Source organism: Condylura cristata, unplaced genomic scaffold, assembly GCF_000260355.1.
Source record: "Condylura cristata isolate star-nosed mole 26May11 unplaced genomic scaffold, ConCri1.0 scaffold00033, whole genome shotgun sequence".
Classification (NCBI taxonomy): Eukaryota; Metazoa; Chordata; class Mammalia; order Eulipotyphla; family Talpidae; genus Condylura; species Condylura cristata.
The window spans coordinates 11,098,853-11,119,716 of record NW_004567134.1 but is presented as its reverse complement, the minus strand read 5'-3'; the positions used below and the strand labels follow the sequence as shown (position 1 = coordinate 11,119,716).

The 20,864-nt window shown below is 47.2% G+C and overlaps 1 protein-coding gene across 1 annotated transcript in view; it reads left to right on the top strand.

Annotated features, from left to right (window-relative positions):
- Positions 1 to 20,377, top strand: part of ACAD11 (acyl-CoA dehydrogenase family, member 11) — a 58,194-nt gene extending 37,817 nt beyond the window's left edge. Inside the window, exons 13-19 of the mRNA XM_004692194.2 lie at positions 6,849 to 6,915; positions 7,491 to 7,576; positions 10,374 to 10,445; positions 11,637 to 11,791; positions 17,033 to 17,149; positions 17,894 to 18,003; positions 18,801 to 20,377. Coding sequence (XP_004692251.1) covers positions 6,849 to 6,915; positions 7,491 to 7,576; positions 10,374 to 10,445; positions 11,637 to 11,791; positions 17,033 to 17,149; positions 17,894 to 18,003; positions 18,801 to 18,915 — 722 coding nt within the window. The 3' untranslated portion in view covers positions 18,916 to 20,377. The remainder of the gene's footprint in view (positions 1 to 6,848; positions 6,916 to 7,490; positions 7,577 to 10,373; positions 10,446 to 11,636; positions 11,792 to 17,032; positions 17,150 to 17,893; positions 18,004 to 18,800) is intronic.
- The last annotated feature ends 487 nt before the right edge of the window (positions 20,378 to 20,864 follow it).

Genomic DNA, 20,864 nt, shown 5'->3' with positions numbered 1-20,864 from the left:
GTGGGATAAGTGAATTTCAAAGCATGTTTTCCCAGTTAAACATCACTCCAAGAGAACACATAAGGTTACTTTCCGTTATCCAATTGTATAATTAATGTGGTGTTGGCTTTTTGTTTTTTTTGGCACATGTTATTGTAAAACGGTATTTAGCTTATAATGACTTTTTATTTCAATTTGAATTAAAACTAAGTATTAGTATAAAAGAACAAATGATGTTTAGGCACTGAGTCCAGAAATACAATGTTGGTGAAAGAGTAACCTTGAGGTTTTGTGAATGGCTCAATGTGCTTCATATTATAGAGCTGCCTGCACCACAATCTACAGCTGCAGACCACACCCACACTCAACAATCATGGCTTTTCTCTGTCATCCTTTCTTGTGTTCATGAAGGGTTTTGTCTGATAACCATGTGGCTGTAAGATGCTAAGTAAAAGGCAGGATATCATTTACAGCCTGACTTAATCCTGGCATTTGAACACACTTGAAATACCACAGAGTCTGGATTAAAAACAAAATTGTTTTATCTGTGCCATCTGTTTTCATTCACAAAGGCGTGTGACCTGGCAGATACATTTAAGAGTTTTCCAGTCTATTCAGATTTCCTCTCATATATCTCATTTTCGACACTTGGTATCCTGTTCATTAACTAAAACAACATAAGAGAGCAAAAACTCTCTAGAAGAAGGACTTTTCAACTGCTGTACCTGCCAAATTCTGCTTGTGTTTAGAATGAGATGATATATTTCTAGGGATTTTTTCCCATTTTCTGAATTATCAAGGTCAAATCAAAATAATTCAAATATTACAACTTAATCATTTACCCTTACTTCCTCTACTTAATCACCCCAAAGGGAGAGCCAAGTTAAAGTTTTATTTTTTTATTTTTTAAAGATTTATTTATTTGTGCATACAGAACTGGGGTACAGGCCAGAGACTCAGGGGCGGTGAGAGGCTTCACCAGAGACAGAATGGGGAGCAGAGCAGGCAGATCGATGAAGTACACTGCTGAGGGGAGCAGCGGGCGGGTCAGGAGAGGTCTGCCTCGCCATGTGGTCACCTCTGGGGCAGGCGGGAATTGAACTCATGCAGAAGCGGCTTTAGATTCTCAGTGCTGTGCTTTAACCCGCTGTGCCACCAGGAAGGGCCCTAAAGTTTTATTTTTTAACATCTTGATTGTTTTCCAAAGTAGACTGAGAAAGGCAAAATCAAATAATTATTTGCCTTATTTCTTGAGTTTCTTTTCTTCAAAATGCACCTGATTTTGAAACCAACTGGCTCTTATATTAAAAACTCCATGGCAATAATTGTTCATGATAGAGCAAAGTAAGACATGCTTTTGGGAAATATTAGAGGAAAATATTCTGAATATTTAAAAAAGATGACTTTTGACTAGGGTTTAGGGAATTGTAGAGAAGTCTTCACATTTGGAAGATTTAGCTTCTGGTAATTTAGGAGTGAGATCCCTGAAACCTCAAAAGATTTGCTCAAACTGTTCTTGATTCCCAGCATGTCAGTGGAGAAAGAAAATATCTGTAATGAAAATGAACCCCAAATTGTGCCATTATGTGCTAGTCTGCTTTTCAGGAGTATACCCCTCTAAAAGGTGATACATTCTATAGGGCCAGTGGCCTGTGGGCCTCTAGGTTCTGCCAAGTTTTCTTACAACTGAACCCTCAAAGACAGTCCCAGATGGAAAATTACCCAGGGGAAGTTATTAAAAATAAGCCACCCTGTGGCATCCATGATTGCATGATATTACACAGCCAACATTAACCAAGGCCAAGATGTCTCCAGTCCAACATGAAGGTCCAGTCAAGATCCACAACGAGATGTAACTAGTATTGTAACTAGTATTATCTGCCACTTGACTCTTCCTGTGGATCCTCACATTAGTGAAATTCCTTTTGTACTTATTATACCTACAGAAATATAAAGGGCAAAATCTTTTTTAAAATAAAGCAATGATACACAATCTGAAAATTAAGACCATTTGGAAAATCCGATGGTTCAATAAATGAGGATAATCAAGTAGACTTACTCTTGAGAGCATAACATCTAAAATTTTTAAAACTTAGTTTGAAATACAGATTGGGCTTGTCTTACGATATAAACCTATCGTCAATTGAAAGTACAAATTGAAATCGAAAGCATCATAAGTCAAAAATACATTTAAATACACCTAAATCACCAAGCACCTTAGCTTAGCCTGCCTGAGACATGCTCAGAACACTTTCCTTAGCCTAGAGTTGGGCAAAACCAACACAAGGCCTATGTTACACGAAGTGGTGCATGCCTCGTGGTTCCTGTCATAGGGACAGTAGTTTCGGTCACTTACCCTCCTCATGCCCCATTGGCCAGGAGCTTTTTCTCACTACATTGCCTCTGTCATGAGAAGAGATCAATACTGCTTCTACCAAATGCACTTCCCTCGTCCCATCGTAAAGTAGAAAATCCTTAGTCAAACCATCCTATGTCAGGGACTGTCTGGGAGTGAGGGAGCATCTTTTCTCATTAGAATATGTCAGCTGGTGTGTCCTTCTCTGAAGAGAGTCCTTTCAGAACTGATTCAGTGGGAGATTCCATTCAATTTGAAGGACCCCAAATTGCAAGCATCATTTTAAAACATTTGCACTCTAATATTAACTCTGTTTAATATGCGTGATTCACAGCACAACAGGTCTTTGAATCATGGTGTTTCGTTGTAAGGTTGATGAAACGTAAGTGATGATCTCTGGGTGTTTCGTGTCAATGTGGTTCATCCCTGGTGGAGTGTGTAGATCATGGTGAGGTCATGCGTGATGGAGCCAAGGAGTGGCTGAGAAATCTCTGTCCTTCCCCCAAGCTCCCGTAAGCTCAAAATTCTCTAAAATAAAATCTTTCTATATGTAATAGCTCTATTCCAAACTCTAATCATTCTAAAATTATCATTTATTATTGTTCGATGTAACAGGAATATATGTATTGAACTAAGGACCTTTATGGCTAATGTCAAGAAACATTGGAAGACTTTTCGAGACACTGTAAACTGTTCTGCTCGAACTCCATTGCAGTTCTTTTGTATTTATGAAAGCACTAATTTTTCTTTTAATGAAAAACAGATTCATTCCTTTCTAAGGGAGAAATGACTTTTTAGATATTTTGTTTATAAATCTGTTAATTTTTAAATTTCCTGTTCCAGTTACTTAGATGGTTTCTCCCTCCCTTCCTAGCCATAGAATCATACATATGTGGGCTGATTACCTGTGAGGCAAAGTCTGGTACAGTTAGCCTGGAATTGCCATGCACCCCTTTCCTGGATATGCAACCTTTTGGATCATTTGGCTCCCCTTTTCTTGATTTATCCCTTTATCTTGTTTGAGTGCATTATTATTATTATTTTTAGATTTATTTACTTGTGCATACAGAACTGGAGTACAGGCCAGAGGTGCAGGGATGGTGAGAGGATTCACCAGAGACCGAGTGGGGAGCAGAATAGGCCAACTGATGAAGCACACTGCTGAGGGGAGCAGCGGGCGGGTCAGGAGAGGTCTGCCTCGCCATGTGGATCCCCCCGGGGCAGGCGGGGATCGAACTCATGCTGAAGTGGCTTTAGCTTCCTAGTGCTGTGCTTTAACCTGCTGCGCCACCAGGGAGGGCCCATGAGTGCGTTCTTTTTGAGAAAAAGGAATTGGTAAGTTCTCTGAGGCCTTACATGTCTGAATCTGTATTTATTTTGCCTGCATAATAGTTGGTGTTTGGGACGGGGCGGACTTGAAGTTCAGCTCTGCACTGTCCTCCTGCATCCCATGCTGTTGATGAATCAGATGCAGGTCTAATCCCTGTCATTTGCAGGTTGCTTTGTTTCTTCAAAGCCTTTTAGGATTCTCCCTCTATTGTTGGTGTTTTGAAATGTCACAGCACATATTGGAGATTTTTCTCATCAGTCAATGTCCCCTTTACCCTGAAGACCTCCCCAAAGATCCCTCTAGCCCCTGCCACTTTCTTCTCTAAGTACTCTGATAAATTGTTCCCTTTATTTTTACCTGTTCTCTCACCAGTGAGTGCCTTTCCCACCAATATTGGCCTTCACATTTGGCTTGAAGTGTCTATTATCTTTGTTCTGCTGTTTTCTGTTTCTGACCTTTCCCTGTGGAAATGAGGGGAAATTTCCTTCTTGACTTTTAGTGCTTCTATTAAATGTTATATTTTAACAATTATGTTGCTATCTAGGCGTTCTTATTTTTTGTTCTGAGGTTGTTCATCGCCTCCTTTTATGATTTTATGGCTGCAATTCATTTAGAGCTCTCAGATTTCATTCAGTGGTTTTATTGTTTGATTTAGCTCAGTTTTTAAAGGTCCTTTTTGCTTCTTGTTTTTTCCCAAGGGTCAGCTTTATGGTTTGTCTGTTTAGGTCAGTGATTCTCCTTCATGCTGCAGACCCTTCACCAACAGCAGATCCTTGTTTTTCTGTCCCTACTGAAGCCAAAAGGAAGAGGAGCTGGTTAGATTATTTGTTGCTAGCACAGTGCTCTTTTCCAGCTCTTTTCCTTTCCTGAGTTGGAAAGAAAGTTCTTGCTTTAGTCAGCTGATGGGGAGCGTGGTTTCAGGTCACACGCCCCAAGTCTCAAACATCTATTTAGTTTTGTGTCACGCTGGCCACATTGACCTGCGTGGACAGTGCCAGCCAGCTGGCCTGCTTGCAAGTCTGGGTGAACTCCCCTTGCAGCCTCCCTTCTCGGCCGCCCCTTCTCTCTCGGGGTCAGAGCCCTCTCCCTTTGCAGCCCCTTCCTTCCTTTCCTGGACTCTCACACCGCTTCCCATTCCGGGGGTTCACCCGCCTCGCCGATGTCCCTCATCTGTTGGTGGCTGACACTGCCAGGCCCGTGCCCCACCTCCCCGCCTCCCCCTTTTGTCGCAGTCTCATACTTCATGGTGCTTCCACATTATCGGTCCCTTGGGATCTCAGGGGGTGGGAAACACACATATTTCGGCCATCTTGAATCTCTCCAGGTTGGTTTTAGACAAGCTACTGATTCAGTTTCCATTCTGAATTCTAGGAAATTTCTAGACTGTTTCTACTGCATAGTTTCCTCTGTTAAGCTGTAAGTACTACATCCTAATTCACGTGCTGCTCCTCCAGAGCTAGAGACTCACCTGTGAGGAGTTTCAGATTCTTACCTGTAAGTGCTCTTGTTCAAAGCAGACCCTGCTCTCTCACCTCACTGTTCAGTCGCATTCTTCTGCTGCTTTTCTTCTGCTGGCCTTGATCTCTATCTCAGAGCTCTGCTCTTCACAAGTTCCTCTTCCCAGTTTCTTTTCAGTCTGTGGAATCAAGGTGTTTCTTCCCTGAGTCCAGTCCTCCTCCCCTCCCTGTGTGCACTATTAAGGGGGTTGTTCCCACACATCTCAACATGCCACTTGTGTTTTCTCATCACACAGCTACGGCACAGTTACACTGCTCACAAGTACTCTGAGTCTCTGTCAATTCTGATTCGTGGCCTCTCTTGCTTTATTCTTGGATCTGTTTCCTCCTTTCTTCATACCATTTTAAAATAAATCCCAGTATCACATCATTATATCTGTTTCCCAGTAAAGGTTGTTTGAAATTCCTGAAACACCCTTTGGTATGTTCCATCGAGTTGATCCTTCTAACTTCTGGCTTTATACAACTATTTGACATAATTCCTAACATTTCTCATTGACTTCTCATATGATTTCAGACCTGTTGAAACCACTTTTTTTTTTTTTTAAGATTTATTTATTTGTACATACAGAACTGGGGTACAGGTCAGAGGTTTGAGTGGGGACAGTGAGAGGATTCACCAGAGACAGAGTGGGGAGAAGAACAGGCAGATTGATAAAGTACCCTGCTGACGGGAACAGCGGGCGGGTCAGGAGAAGTCTGCTGTGCCATGTGGGTCACCTCCTGGCTGGGGCTTGAACTTGTACTGAAGCAGCTGAGGCTTTTGCAGTGCAGCACTTTAACTCGTTGCACCACCAGGAAGGGCCCAGAAACCACTATTTATAAGAATTTGGAAATAGGAATTTACTTGACTTTGTACAGAGGTGTTTGACTTGGTCTGACCCAGTCACCTGTTAATTGAAAAACCAGTGAAGTGGTTGTGTCCCAAGGGGCCAGGCCTCCGACCTTCTGGTCAAAATGAGATGTGCTTTTTGCACAAAGGTCCCAATGGGAAATTGCCATAGGCCCCTGCACTGTGAGATAGAAGGTTTGCATTAATATGAGCATAGCTTTAAATTTTTAAATATCTAATTCTTAATAAAATAATAAATAAGAAAATAAATAAGAACATAGGCTTCCTGAAGATGGGCAGCTCTGAGTAAGCCATCTTTCTCCCCTAACTCCATCGTGGGGTTTTTCTCAACCACAGGTTGAGAAATTAGGTTTTTCTCAACCACAGGTCAGGAAGTTAGGGTCATGGGCATTAAATACCTTCTTGGCCATGTGTAAGAAAGATGAGCTTCAGGCAGGAGGAAACACTGTAGGAGGATTTCACAAGCTTTCTGGCGTGCTGAGATCTGAATTGCTGTCACCGGGAGAGCTGTCCTTTGTCTTAAGGGTTGCAGCTGTTTCTTGGCTTCCTGGACTTTCACTTCTTTTTGTGCAACGGCTGTCATTGATACAGTTTGTTCTTGGCTTTGCCTAATCAACTTTGAGGGGAGGAGAGGTGATATATAGTTTTGTGCATAAGAAAAAAATTAATAAATATCCAGGCTAGTTATTCATTGTTTTTTTGTTTGTTTTTAACTAGAGATAGACGTAAACATAGTAGAACCTTAGGGTGAAATGTCTGAAAATGTTCCTCTTGTGATGTATTTATTCAGTTGTCTTTTCCCCTTGGTTTTAGGAGCTGGGAATCCAAAGTGTAAAATATTCATTGTTTTGGGAAGGACTGAGAATCCCTCTGCTGACAGGTAATCAAACAACTGTGAGGTCTCTATAGAGAACAAAAGCCAGTTATCAGAGTCACTCAGTTTACTAAAAGTCCATGACTCCCAAATCCGAGCACTAAAAATAAGAGTATGAAGTTAAATGTCACATGTTTGTGTTTCATAATTATTTTGCTGAAAGATAAATTTAGGAAACTTTTGAAGGAGGGTGGCTATGCATTCCCTACTGTGGGATTAAAGTGTTGCTACATCCCAAAGCTGTTTGGCTGACTAGACACATACAAAACTTCTGAGAACTCTCTACAAGTAATTAAGTGGCTAGGTGTGTGGATCAGAGGCAGGCTCCTGGCGAAGTTCACTAACAAGCATCCGTTCCCAGTTCCCACTCTGGAACACTGACAAGCCTCAGTGACTGAGTCCCCAAATGACTGTCCTTGTGCTAGGTCACAGTTCACCTCCGACTGTTCTCACTGCAGACATCACTGCTTACGTGATGACATAATAACAGCAATGAACATGACAGCTGTGACCCAGCTTAACATCTGTTTTCTTTTTCCACTTAGCAAATGCTTCCTAACATCTGTTTTTCTTTTGTCCAGACACAAACAACACAGCATGATTCTTGTTCCGATCAATACACCTGGAATAAAAGTAGTAAGACCTTTGTCAGTATTTGGCTATCTGGGTAAGTACCCAGTCAACACGTCGATGCATTAGCCAGCAGGAATCTAGAAGCTTCCATCACAAGGAAGGGCATAGCTACAACAGCAGATGTGTGAGATGTTTTCTTAGAAGTCCTTTGGCCCTAACAACCGTCTTAATAGAAATTCCAGGAGCTCAGCACAGAGCAAAGAAATGCAGGGTCCTACCTTGTTTTGGTTACTTTGGGGAAAGAGCAGATTGTATTCAAGGCACAGCAGCTCAGATAGCTGGTTTTCTCGCTGTCATCTGAGGAAACGGACTAATGAAATAGATAGAGGAAAGCTAGGTCATCCACAGTAAAATTTACCCTTCTCTTCAAGTTCAGCGTTCCTAGCCAGCCGCCCTACATGAGCTATTAATGAGCCCGAGGTTTGAACGATTCAAAGGCAAAGCCTTTCTTCCTCTCTGCGTGGCGGAATCTCCAGGATGCAGTTCTGCCTTTGTGTCTTGACCCCACCTCATGTTCTTGCCTGGCCTCTCCCTGCCACTCACGTCATCCACTCAGCGAGTGACCTAGGCGCTGAGTACACGAACACCCCCGCGCACGACTGCCTTCACGGAGCCTGCCAGACAGGCAGCAACTATGACCCTCTAGTGACTCCAGGGAGAGCACGTTAGCAAGTAAACGCTGCGACAAAAGCTGATGGGCCGTTAGTTAGGGCCCGTGGGACCCTGCCTGTCCCTTGCTTGAGCATGGCCCATAGGCTGGCTCGAGGCGCAGGTGTGAGACGTGCGGTTTCATAGGACATCTGAGTGTCTCGCCTTTCCTTTGAAACAGGGGCAGAAGCCAAAGCCGGTTGGGGGTGGCGGCCTGGAGGGAGTGCTGGGCAGCCCCAGGGAGATCTGCACAGACCTGGGCGGGGCCAGAACTGGTGGGAGCCCGCGGTGGAGCCCCAGGGTCAGCTCTGGGATTCAGCGTTCTCAGGTCTCCGAGAGGTGGTCAGCCCTTTCTGCCCACCATGCTGCTCTTCAGAGGCTGTTGTGGACCCTGGGGGACGTGGAGGGGCTTCCAGAAGCCGACCTCAGACCGAGCCCCTGAAACCGTTGCCAGCTTTGCTGCGCTTGCAGCCTGGAAGGAACAAGCGAGGAACCAGAGCCCGGTGCCTCGCTGAGCTGCGAGTGGGCCGTTTGCCAGGTGGTTCAGCTACTGTGGCTGCTGTTTTGAGTGTTGATTGCCTGGCGCTGTGCTGGGGCATCTCGGCAGCTCCGATGAGCATCTCCTGATGCTCTCAAAACAGCAGCCGCAGCAGCTGAATGAGGGAGGAGAGGGCCCCATCGCAGCTCAGCGAGGGGCCCGGCTCTGGCTCTTCTGTTCCTTCCAGGCTGCAACCGCAGCAAAGCCAGTGGCTCGGCCGCCCACGAAGCCAGGTTCCTTTTTGAGGTCGGCTGCCAGAATGCCAGCCTCTCCGTGTCCCTCAGGTCCGCAACAGCCTCTGAGGGTCGGCCAGTGGGCAGAAAGGGCTGACGGGACTCTCCGGACCTAAGAACGCTGAATCCCGGAGCTGACCCTCGGGCTCTGCACAGGCCCTCGGGCTCCCACCAGTCCCTCCCGCCCATGTCTGTGCTATCTCCCTGGGGCTGTCCATCCTCCCAGCACCCCCTCCAGGGCGCCACCCCTCACGGCTTTGGCTTCCGCCCAACTCCCTACCCCCAGTTAGGGCGCAGCTGCAGAATGCACCACAGGGTCATCGCAGTTGGTAAAAAGGAGAAGGACTCACTGGGGCAAAAGGTACTTGGGAGTTTGTTGGGTTGCAGAGAGCAGCAGCTTTAAAGACTCTCAAAGTGGGTTTATAAAACAGTTTGACAGCAAAGACCGTGCTTTGCAGACCTGATGTTTGAATTTTCAGAATGACAAATTCTCCAGCACCTAGTCAGCTCCCTGTGTTCAAGGCCAAAAGAAACTGTGGTGAAGGCTCATGATTTATGTCTATTCTGACAGGAAAAGGGTGTGGAGTTAGCATGAGATTATCTCCAGGACTTGGCAGGAAGGAGAGTATGCAAAGACAAAGTGGAATGTGATTCTGGCTCCGCCTAACGCCAGACCTTTCAGGAGCAAAGGCGAAGGCCAGGCCTCTGCTTGGTCTTGAAGGCCTGCTTGTCCCTTCTTACCTTCCACGAGAATAAAATTAGAAACTCGGGTGACTCATGTTCAGTTTTGAAGCATTATAACCTCTTTTTCCAAGCACAAGTTTCCTTGCAAGCCTAAATATAAAAAAACATGTCAGGCCCTCCCTGGTGGCACAGCGGGTTAAAGCACAGCACTGAGAAGCTAAAGCCACTTCCGCGTGAGTCGATCCCTGATCCCCGCCTGCCCCGGAGGTGACCACATGGCGCGGCAGACCTCTCCTGACCCGCCCGCTGCTCCCCTCAGCAGTGTACTTTGTCGATCTGCCTGTTCTGCTCCCCACTCTGTCTCTGGTGAATCCTCTCACCGCCCCTGAGCCTCTAGCCTGTACCCCAGTTCTGTATGCACAAATAAATAAATAAATCTTTCAAAAAAAAAAACAAAAACATGTCAAAGCAGCAGCAGTAATGAGATCATAATAAAATAGTCTGCTTGGAGCTTGGGCCCCACTCCCCACTTCAGCTTCAGAAATGTGTTCGTGGACCCTCATCCAGGGCTGTCCAGAATCCCTTCTCACTTGAATTGTTGATGAGTTTTCTGGGCTTGGATCTCCCCAGAAATGTCTGTGACAAGGGGCTGAGTGAATTGATTATATGTGATTTTTTTTTTTGGTCAATTCATTTTGTTCTTTACAATTTTATTTTCTATTTTACAGATAATCTTCATGGAGGACATTTTGAGATCCATTTTAATCACGTGCGAGTTCCTGCCACCAACTTAATACTAGGTGAGGTACTTTGGAAAAGATACTTTCCAGTATTGGGTATTAAAATATGGTCAGGTCTAAATTTGAGAAGATGGGACGTCTCTCTTAATACTTTTCCCCTTTATTCCACTTACAAGGGAATTTTTTTTTTTCATTTTACGGATTTTCTTGCACAGAATAAGATTTTATCTCAGTGTTAGCTGTGGTTTTCTCCATCACATCAATTGAAAACATTGCTAAGTACCACAGTTATACAACTTAGAATGACACGCTTTTTCCTAAAACATGAACTTCTCACCGTTGTTTGTCTTAAGAGGATCTCGGTACTTTGTGAATTCAAGTATTGCACACACACTGGACGCAGGAATAACTGAACACTGTGTGCCTGGAATGATTTCACCCTCTTGCTTATTGGAACCCCTCCCAGGCTTCAGAGAAATTCTCAAATGTCACCTCTTGCAGGAGAGTTTCCGCATCCCCCGCTGCCTCTTTCCACCCCCGAGCCCCAGAGCCTGCCAGGACCTCGCGTGACAGTGTGAACCGTCTCCCTCCTTTGCCTTCTTCTTCTCACTCATGTCCCTGGTCCCTCGTGTCCTTGCCCTGCCCCTTCAGCTGGACTCCAAACTCATGGCGTTTGGGAGGGAGGAGCTCGACTGCTTAGTCAGTCACGACTTATCAAGTAGCTGGTGCTCCTTGGTGTGTTATAGGTGCTCAAGAGACAGCTCTTAACTTTGATCAAAACACTTAGTAATGCTGGCTTAGAGAACAAAGAATCAAAGGGCTTCCCTGTGATAGGGGTTAAGACTCGGTGCTACCACGCTATCACCACTGTCCCCGAGTTTGATCCCTGCCAGGGAGGTGACCCACATGGCGCGGCAGACCTCTCCTGTCTCCCTGCTGCTCCCCTCAGCAGTGTATTTCAGTCCATCTACCTGTTCTGCTCCTTACTGTCTCTCTTGTGAATCCTTTCACCGCCTGCACCTCTGGCCTGTGCCCCAGTTCTGTATGCATAAATAATAAAAATATATCTTTAAAAAAAAAAAAAAGAACACAGAAACAAAAAGTCCCACACACCTGCGAGGAACTTTGTTGAAAGCTGACTTTGCCCTCCTGAATGCCATTTTTCTTGAAGGCAACTCATGACTTCTCCAGGATGTGTGTCACCAGTGAAAAGAACAACTGTTGCCATCTTCCTGTTCTCCTTTCTCACAGGTGAAGGCAGGGGGTTCGAAATTGCCCAAGGCCGCCTTGGACCTGGCAGAATCCACCACTGTATGCGAGCAGTGGGTGTGGCAGAGCGCGCTTTGGAGATCCTGTGTGAGCGGGCCACCCAGAGGGTGGCCTTCAGGAAGAAACTGTATGAACACGTAAGGGCGACTGCTTACTTGAATGTCTGTTAACGCCATGCACCACGCTAACCTTGAACAAGAAATGGTTTCTACACAATATTTACTTATGCCCTAACAGGTTAAGTCACTCCTAAGCTAGCCCGCCCACGCAATGTAGACAGCTTCTTCTGCCTTCTCTAGAGCACCTGGCCTGCTTTGTCCATTGTTCTTATGGAAAAATGCAGCCTGCTTTCTGGCACCACACCCAGGATTTTTTTACTGACAATTTTGCGTACAGACAAAGGCAGGGTTGGGGCACTGGCCAGGCACGGCAGGGGGGAAGAGAGAACAGCGAGGAAGAGAGAACAGCGCGCTTTGGCAGGCCATGGATGCCTCTCCCTGCTGCGAGCAGGAGCGGGAGTGGCTGGCGGCATCACCCATAGCTTCTGCCCCATCATCTTTCCAAGTTTCTGTCCCAACCTGGAGCAGAGCAGCCCAGGACATAGCAGTAAGAGACAGGCCTCCCCACCGTCCCGCTGGAGGGCCGCCTTCCCTGGGGACGCTTTCCCGAGGGGCTGGGGGGAGGTTCCCTTCCTCTGTGGTGAAGTTAAGGACCACGCAGAACAAGTCTGGGCTTCTCTGAAGCATGCCTCCCTTCACCGCAAGCTGCATGCCGTTGGCTCGGAGAATGTGATTGGCAGATGCAGGCCTATGCACCCGTCATAAATAAAAATTGGGGCCAGCTTTTTATGCTTTTGCTTTTTCAGTATGTAAAAGTAATGCTCCATTTCCCTGAAATCAGAGATGCTTTTTGGCCACCTTCTAAAGTATTCCAGGCACGAAAGCAGAAAGTTCTAGATTAAAGTTCAGCCTAAAGAGTAAATCTGGCAGCTCCCAGGCACTCAGTCTCTCGCTACTAGACGCCTTCCAGCATGTTGGGGTCCAGGGCAGCCCGCTGAGAGCCTGCGCTTCAGTCTAACGCTAAGACGGGCATGCTTCTGGGAACTGTTCTTGAAGTTTTCGTCTCCCAGCTGCACAGCAGTCAAAGCAGGGGACTCTGGTGACTGCCGGCACGTGCTCCAGGCCTCTCGTTCAGAGGCCGGTCTTCGTGGCTAGGGCAGGGCGAGCCACGAGGAGCACACGGTGAGCCACAAATGTACGTGGCAGCTATGTTTTATCGCAAGTACAAAGTAGGTGAAACTGATGTAGTAGACCTTAACCCACTAGAGCCAAACTGGTATCATTTCAGCGCGCAATCAGTATCACGACACTCACAGGAAGGAGAGGCCTGTGAGCGCTGAAGTGAGGTGCCTGCTGAGCGCCAGTGCCTCACGTCTACCCCGGGAGTGCTGAAGCCAGCACCCTGTAGCCCAGGCTGCCCTGAGCAATGCGGTCGCCCGCGAGGTCACCAGCAGTCACCAGCGCAGGGGCGAGGCGAGTCCTGAGTGAGAGCAGTTGGAGGGCCGAGGCCTCGTCGCAGCCTCCAGCTGCCGCCTCCGTTGTCTCTCTGCGTGGCCATTTCTCCAGAGGCGTCTCTCCACTGTTGCCACAGCCCACGCTGTGCACCTCATTCCTGCGCACGGCTCATGGCCTCACGGACAGTCGGAGTAATGGGCCCAGGCGTGTCCTGAGTGGACGGGAGGCCCCAGCGAGGAGCCTGCCTGTGGGTAGGTGCCCTGCCGGCCGCGGGGGCCGGGAGACAGGGCCTGAGGGACAGCGTGCAGCCGCCCCCACCTTTCTGGTTGAACACCACTTTGAAGTGACTTGTGACTCGGGCCTCGCCACACAGCGCGGCTACCAACCCGTGGCTTTGAGCCAGAGCCTCGCTGGGTCCCAGGACACCAGCCTGAGCTGGAGCCCTTGATGTAGAGGCACACTGAGGTCAGGCTGTGGGGGCCCCCTCGAGGCCTCAGCCTGGGTGTGCATGTGTGCACATGGGTGTACATGTGTGTGTAATCCTAGGAACTGCCGATTTCAGGGTCCAGGAAGCTGGAAAGATTAAGAACCTGCATTTTCTCAGAGTAGAAGGTAGGAGCAGGACTTCTAAGCACTTAGGGATTTAGTGAGCGGTGTCACTGTCTCAATAAGTAAAGCACAGAAGATAGCTTCTAAAAATAGTCTTAATAGGTATTTGCTTCTTTTTAAGATACTGGGTCTTCTCAGCTGGCTGCGGGCGTCCACACATCAGGGCTCAGACCGGGCAGGTCTCCATGCTCAGTGGCCTCGCGCCTCCCACAGCCCCTCCGTGCTGGGGAAACTGACCTCAGTGCAGCGCTCCAACCCACTGGCCACCAGGGAGGGCCAGTCAGATTTCCCGGCACTAATCTTTCTTTCTTGTTCGCATTGTAAACACCAGTTCTGTTTAGGATGGGAGCCCCCAAAACTTAGCACAGCCAACAGGAAGCGCTTGTTATGTCTCCGGGGTCTCGGAGAATGTTTGGCAGCTGGAGGGCTCGGTGGCATTGGTGCCCACGGCTCTGTCCGTGCACAGGCTCGTGTCCCCTGCTCTGTCGTGACCCCCTGGCTTCATTCCCAGCAGAGGTTACTTGTGCCTGCTTGTCCGTTATCAGTCTCACTGGAGCTGTGTCATTCCATTGATCTTTTCAAAGAATATATGTTTATTATTAATATACAAATGGTACAATAGAATCAGAGTGTGTTAGAATTTAACAAGATTTTTATCTTAAGATTTTTATCTTACTGATTTTCTCTGTTCTTTTTTGTTTTCGATTTTATTGACCTCCAGCTGTAAATGTTCTTGTGTCAGGTTTTGTTTTACATATTCAGCAATTCTTGCTCTATGCAGACACATTGAGGATCGCTCTACCCCTTAACCGACTCCGGCTTTTGTCTTCAGATGACCTTCTCCTCTGTCTCTGGCAGTTTTCTTGGCTCTGTAGTCTCCTTTATCTGATAGTGGTATAATGGCATCTGCTTGCTTTTGATTAGTATTTCAAACGTCTATTGCCCCCTCCTTTTTTTTTTTTTTTTTTGCCTACCTACTCTGCATCATCACATTTGAAGGCAAATTTCTTCTAGATGGTATATAATTGGATCGTGTTTTAAATTCATCTTTTTGGGTCTTAATAATAATTTATATTAGGGTTAAATCTGCCATTTTATTTTTTGCTTTCTATTTTTCCCTCATTAGTTTTTGCTTCTGTCTTGTTTCATTTTTCCTGCAGTCCTGTGGCTTAACAATTTAACAATTTTAAAATTCTATCTTGATATATTTATAGTGTTTTTGAATGTCTCTTTTTTAACATAACTCTTCCAAATTGGAAGAGTCAGACTGCCTGGTCTGTAGACATACTCTAAGCTTTGGATATGTCAACAGTGTGAAATTAGCAAGGGAAAGACACATAGGTCTCTGCAAAAGAGTAGATATGTGTAACCTTTGTGTGGGTGCAAAAGCAGTGGGATGGAGGAAGGTTATTCTTTACAATGAATAGTGTTGAAACAATTGGACTTTTATGGGCACAAAAATGAACTTTGACTTAAACCTCACATCCCATGAGAAATTTAACTGTAATGGCTCTAAATGTAAAAGTAAAACTATAAACATTTTAGAAGAAAAGATAGGGGAAAGTCTTTGTGACCTGAGCAACACAAAGTATTCTTGGGCTCAAAAATTGTGTAATAGAAGGAAAAAGATGGCATATTCAACTTCATTAAAATTAAAGGCTTTTGCTCAATGAATGCGACTGTTTAGAGAATGAAAAAAGCTATGGGCTAGGAAAAAATATTTGCAAATCAAAAAAAAATATATTTGCAAATCACCTGTCTGATAAATGACTTGCATCCTGCACCAGAACACTCTAAACCCAACACAAGCAAATGTCTTCAACAGACATGGCACTAGAGAGAATATAGGAACAGTAAGATGTCAAGATGGCCAACATCACTTGCCATGGGGGAAATGCAAATTGAAGCCACTGTGAGCTTTATCTGCATACTTGTCAAAATAGCTAAAATTAAAAAATTAAATCCCAAGTTTGGATGGTTTGGAAAGCAGCAGGGACTCCCCTACTCTGCTGAGGGCATGCGAAGTGGCGCAGGCCCTCTGGAAAACAGACGGCTTCTCGTCAGCATTTACACATGACCCAACATATTCCCTGCCTGGCATCTGCTTTAACAAATGCAAACTATGCTCATACCAGAAGCCAAATGCAAACATTGACAGAAGTTCTGTTAATAATCACCCTCAACTGGAAGCAATCCAAAATTTCCTCAACCAGTGAATATGGAGAAAGAGACCATGTCATACTCCTACAATGGAATACGACTCAGTGATAAAAAATGGCTGGACAGTGGATGTGAGGAGAAATCCAGCTGAAGCTGCAAGGCATTATGGAATCAAAGAAGCCAGTTTGTGAAGAACTCAGCGTATGACTCCACATAGGAGATCCTGGGATAGACAGAGCTGTGGTGCTGGAGACCCAGCCGGCGGTTGCTGGGGGATCGTGATGGAGGCGTGATGACAACGGGTGGCCTGAGCGAGTTTGTGGGGAGGGGACTGTCTTGTATCTTGATATAAACATGCCATTCAGAATTCACTGCATCATTCACCAGTCTGTGAAAAAGGTCATTTTTAAACTAAGGAAATAACAGCAACATGACCGTGAGGTTGACTGCACCTGCCCCACACTGAAATGGTCTTGGGAATTTTCTAGATCTTTTATGAACAGGTCTACCCTTATACACTTCACCAAGTTTCAATGAGATGAGGTGATGAGCATTCAGAAGGGCCAGCAAGGAGTATTGTAGCAAGAAGACACTTGCTTCAGCTACCTGAACTTTCAACAGCAGGATCCAAAGTAAATTATGCGTCTGAGCACGGCTTTTCTTGACATCTGCCAGCGTTAATGGCAACATCCTTAGGATATGTGACCAACTGGTTCAAAAGAATGAACTCTTGGGCCCTCCTTGGTGACACAGGGGATTAAAGCACAGCACTGAGAAGCTAACGCCACTTCAGCATGAGTTCAATTCCCGCCTGCCCCGGAGGTGACCACATGGCGGTGACCCACCCGCTGCTCCCCTCAGCAGTGGACTTCATCCGTCGGCCTGTTCTACTCCCTACTCTGTGTCTGGTGAATCCTCTCACCACCCCTGTACCTCTGGCCTGTACCCCAGTTCTGTATGCACAAATCAACAAATCTTAAAAAAAAAGAATGAACTCTTCCATTCGGAAATCTATTTAGTGGGGACTGGGAACAGTGCTTGGCCTAGAAAGCATCTTCACAGCTTCTCTCCCCTCTGTGCCTCTGCTTCCCTCAGGAGGTGGTAGCTCACTGGATCGCAGAAAGCCGACTTGCCATCGAGCAGATCCGCTTGTTGACCCTGAAAGCCGCACACAGCATTGACACACTGGGCAGCGCCCGTGCTAGGAAGGAGGTGAGTCCCTCAGACCCCTGCCCGCCACACCTCCCCCATTTCTCCCACCCATTCAGGCTTCACGGTGCCTTGATGGCACCCAGAACATGGGGAGCTTCCAGCGGTTTGGTTTCAAGCATCTAGTTTTCCTCTCACTGAGTGTTTAGGGAATGATTTCCAGGATGTCTGGAGTGTTTTTGAGATGCAGCAGGGGTGGGGGCATCCTCGAGTCTGTCCCTTCCTGCTGGTCTTGTGACCTGGGGAAAGCATCTCACCTTTCCTCCTATGGCCCCAGGTTCTAGGGCAGAGTGACCTGGATGGCACAAACGGCATAGGTAGTATCAGCAGCCACCCGGCAAGAGCACCAAGGCATCTCTCGTCCATGGCCACTCACATGGAATAAGAATGTGCTTTCATCGGAAAAGCCAACACAATTGCTAAGATAATAATGCTCCATCAACTCTCTTAAATGATTCCTGATCAGTGTGGTTTATCAGCTGCCTGCAGCCCGTTTGAAAACAAAGCAGGCTAAAGTGTGATCTGGAAAAGACACCCTCTTTCCAGGAGGTCGGTCCTGACTGAAATAGAGCCGCGGGAAGTGCAGCGCAGGCCCTCTCTGTTAGCTGTCATCAGAGCTCCTGTATCAGTGGCCAGTTGCACTTCGGCAAGTTTCCCTTTCTCACTTCACAAAGAAAATAGAGATTCTTTCCAATTGGCCACAGTGCATGATGTAAGAAGAAACATTCTTCTCTCTCCTGTGTGCAGGTCGCGATGATTAAGGTGGCTGCCCCGCGGGCCGTCTGCAGCATCATCGACCGGGCCATCCAGGTGTGCGGCGGAGCGGGCGTCTCCCAGGACTACCCCCTGGCTCACATGTGAGTGACTGTCACTTACGACCATCTAACGCAACAGACTTAGAGTCAAAGACCCGCAGGTGCGTGACTCTGATTGATGACGAGGAAAATAAAGATGGAAACGCTGCTGGGGGCATCTCTGAAGGCTGGAGAAGTGCCAGGGCCTGGAGGGCCCAGTGCCCGTTGGTTTGCATGAGGCATGATACAGTTCACGTTTTACTCCATCGTGCTAACTTTTGCATGAGGGGACACACAGAGGCTTTCTCGGGGGCAGGCATAGCTTGGGGGTTCACCGGATACACGGAGGAGAGTAGGGAGCAGAGGTGGCCAGTGTCAGCCTGGGCTGGCTTTGCAGCTTGGGCCAGCCACCAGCTCAGGTCCAGGCCCTGGTGCTGTGGGTCAGGAAGGCATATGCCCCCTTTCCATCACCCCGGGGGGCCACTCTTGTGCCCCAGCCCCCAACCCCATCCTTTTTGAACATGAAAAAAATTAATTATATAGTTAGGATTTATTCATAGTAATTACCATCTATTTACATTTTGACTTACCTGCGACATCTCGCAGCTCTGGCCACTCCACCAGCCAACCTATAGCAAGTCCAGACAGATTAAGCCCTCGCGAGGCCATTTCAGTGTCCCCCAAGGCCAGCACTTGAGCTCGGCACGTCAGAGCCCTCGGGCTGCTTCGCCCGCGTTGTCCCTGTGCGCCAGGCTCTCCTGGCCCTGGCGGGGTTTCAGACACGAAGAGCCCAGCTAGGAACCCGAGCAGCTGGTTCCCTTCTTGCTGACTCCCGCAAGGCTGCCTCTCTCCTGCCCCAGGTATGCCCTCGCCCGGACCCTGCGCCTGGCAGATGGCCCCGACGAGGTCCACCTCTCCTCCATCGCCGCCATGGAGCTGCGGGACCAGGCCCAGCGCCTGCGGGCCAGGGTGTAGGCAGGCGGCGGCCCTCCCGGGGGGACACGGGGGCGCCAGCCTCTGACCCTCGGGCTTTTGCTGCAGTTTGACAACAGGATTATGGACTCATCTTCGGTAAAGATTTGAACATCTTGCTTGATCAGTGGGTTTTGTTATTTCCAGGGTTACCTGGGTTTTAGTTAAATAAGAAATCCTGTAGCTGCTGTCATTCAGTCTAGTACCCTAGCTTTTAACATTTATTTTTGTAAAACAATAAAATTATAAGGCGCGTGTAGTAGGGAGAAATAGCGTGGTGAAGCGAGAGGCAGAGGCTTTCGCCAGGAAGCTGGAGAACAGAAAAGAGTCATTGGAATACCCTGCAAGAGAGCAGGAGGCAAGGGGACGGCTGCGTGGGGAGAACTTGGGGCTCCCTTTACAACCTCTTTTGAGGGCTTTTTATGACGAGGGGCGTCGGTCTTTCCAACTGGGACGCTGTCTGCCGGGACAGCGGGTTTCGCGGCCCATAACCCGAGGTCACCTGCCGAGTTCCCGCTGCCCTGTTTCCCCGGGTTCCCCATAGCCCCGTTAGCCAGGTGGACCCAAGTCCAGCTTCGTGGCAGCTCTGTCAGTCCCCTCCCTTATCTGTTTTGTCTCCTAGCACTGTTCAGCTGAGCAAAGTTCAGTGACACCCCGCCAGAGAGCTAAAGCAGAGGCATGAAAGTATTCTGATTTTTTGATTCTCAGGCACTGATATAAGTCAAAAGGGGATACTTTAATCACTACTTTTTAAAAAATACAATGGGGTCTCCTTTTTTAACACTGGTTATAGGGCTTGGCGGAAGCTTTCTAGCACTGTCTATTCTGGGTAAAGATGTGTGACCGACTGGATCAGTTCAGGGTTTGTATCATTGTAAGTCTCTGCAGAACGCAACAGGGAGCATTTCTTCATCATATCAGAATTAAAGTTTACTTTAATTAAAGTTTACTAGAAAACATGGCCTGTTATGAGAAAATATAACTGAGAAAAAATTGCTTATAGAATGTTGGTGAGAAGAGTGGACAGTGTAAGCTACCAGGAACTGTGTTAGTTTGGAGGAGGGGTCAGAGAGGGTCAGCTCTGGACACCGTCCTGTCCGACAGTGCCTTCAGGACCCTTCTCTGGGTCCCTTCAGCACTGTCAGGGTGACCACAGCTTGAGCAATGTGGAAGTGTTTTAGGTTTTTAATTTTTAATTCATTTTAATCTCAACTCAGCTACCTGAAAATGTTTAAGCACTCTTGACCACTGTTGGATATGTGAATCGCCTCTTTCAAATGCAAATTTTATGGAAATAACTATTTGGACTGAAAATATAGGATCCAAATGAAGAAATAGAGTAAGCGTAAATGATACCCCAGATTTTGAGGTCATAGTATGAAAAGAAAGTACTTTCAGAATACTGAATGTGTGCTGAAATTCTACTTTTAGATCTGCTGAATGAAATAAAATATTATTATAATTAATTCCATCGGGCCCTTACTACCTTTTCAATATGGATGCCAGTAAAATAGTAACTGGTAAATTAAAAAATTTCCAAATTAATGTATTTTTATTCAAAGCAATGTAAGCTGCGTTTCAGCCCCTCGTCAGCCCGTGGCTATTCACGAGGCTTCCCCGGCCCAGGCCGGCTCCCCACACCGGGGTCCCGTCCGTGTCGCGGGCGCCCTCACGTCGTGACCATGAACGCGCAGGCGGGTGGATCGCAGCACGTGACGCGCAGCGCGTGCGGGTCGGTTGCGGGCTCCTGGGCCTTACACAGACACATCTCGCCTGGAGCGAGGGCCCGCGGTCCCCGCAGGTTCCGAAGGAAGAGCCTCCCGGCCCAGGCTTGGGGGAGCCTCCAGCCAGTGAAGTTCTTAGAAGCAAACGCCCTCGAGTGACCGCTTCGCAGATGGCCGCTGCGCAGCCGTCCGACTTGTCGCCCCGCGCCTGGCTCCGCGGCCCTTCCT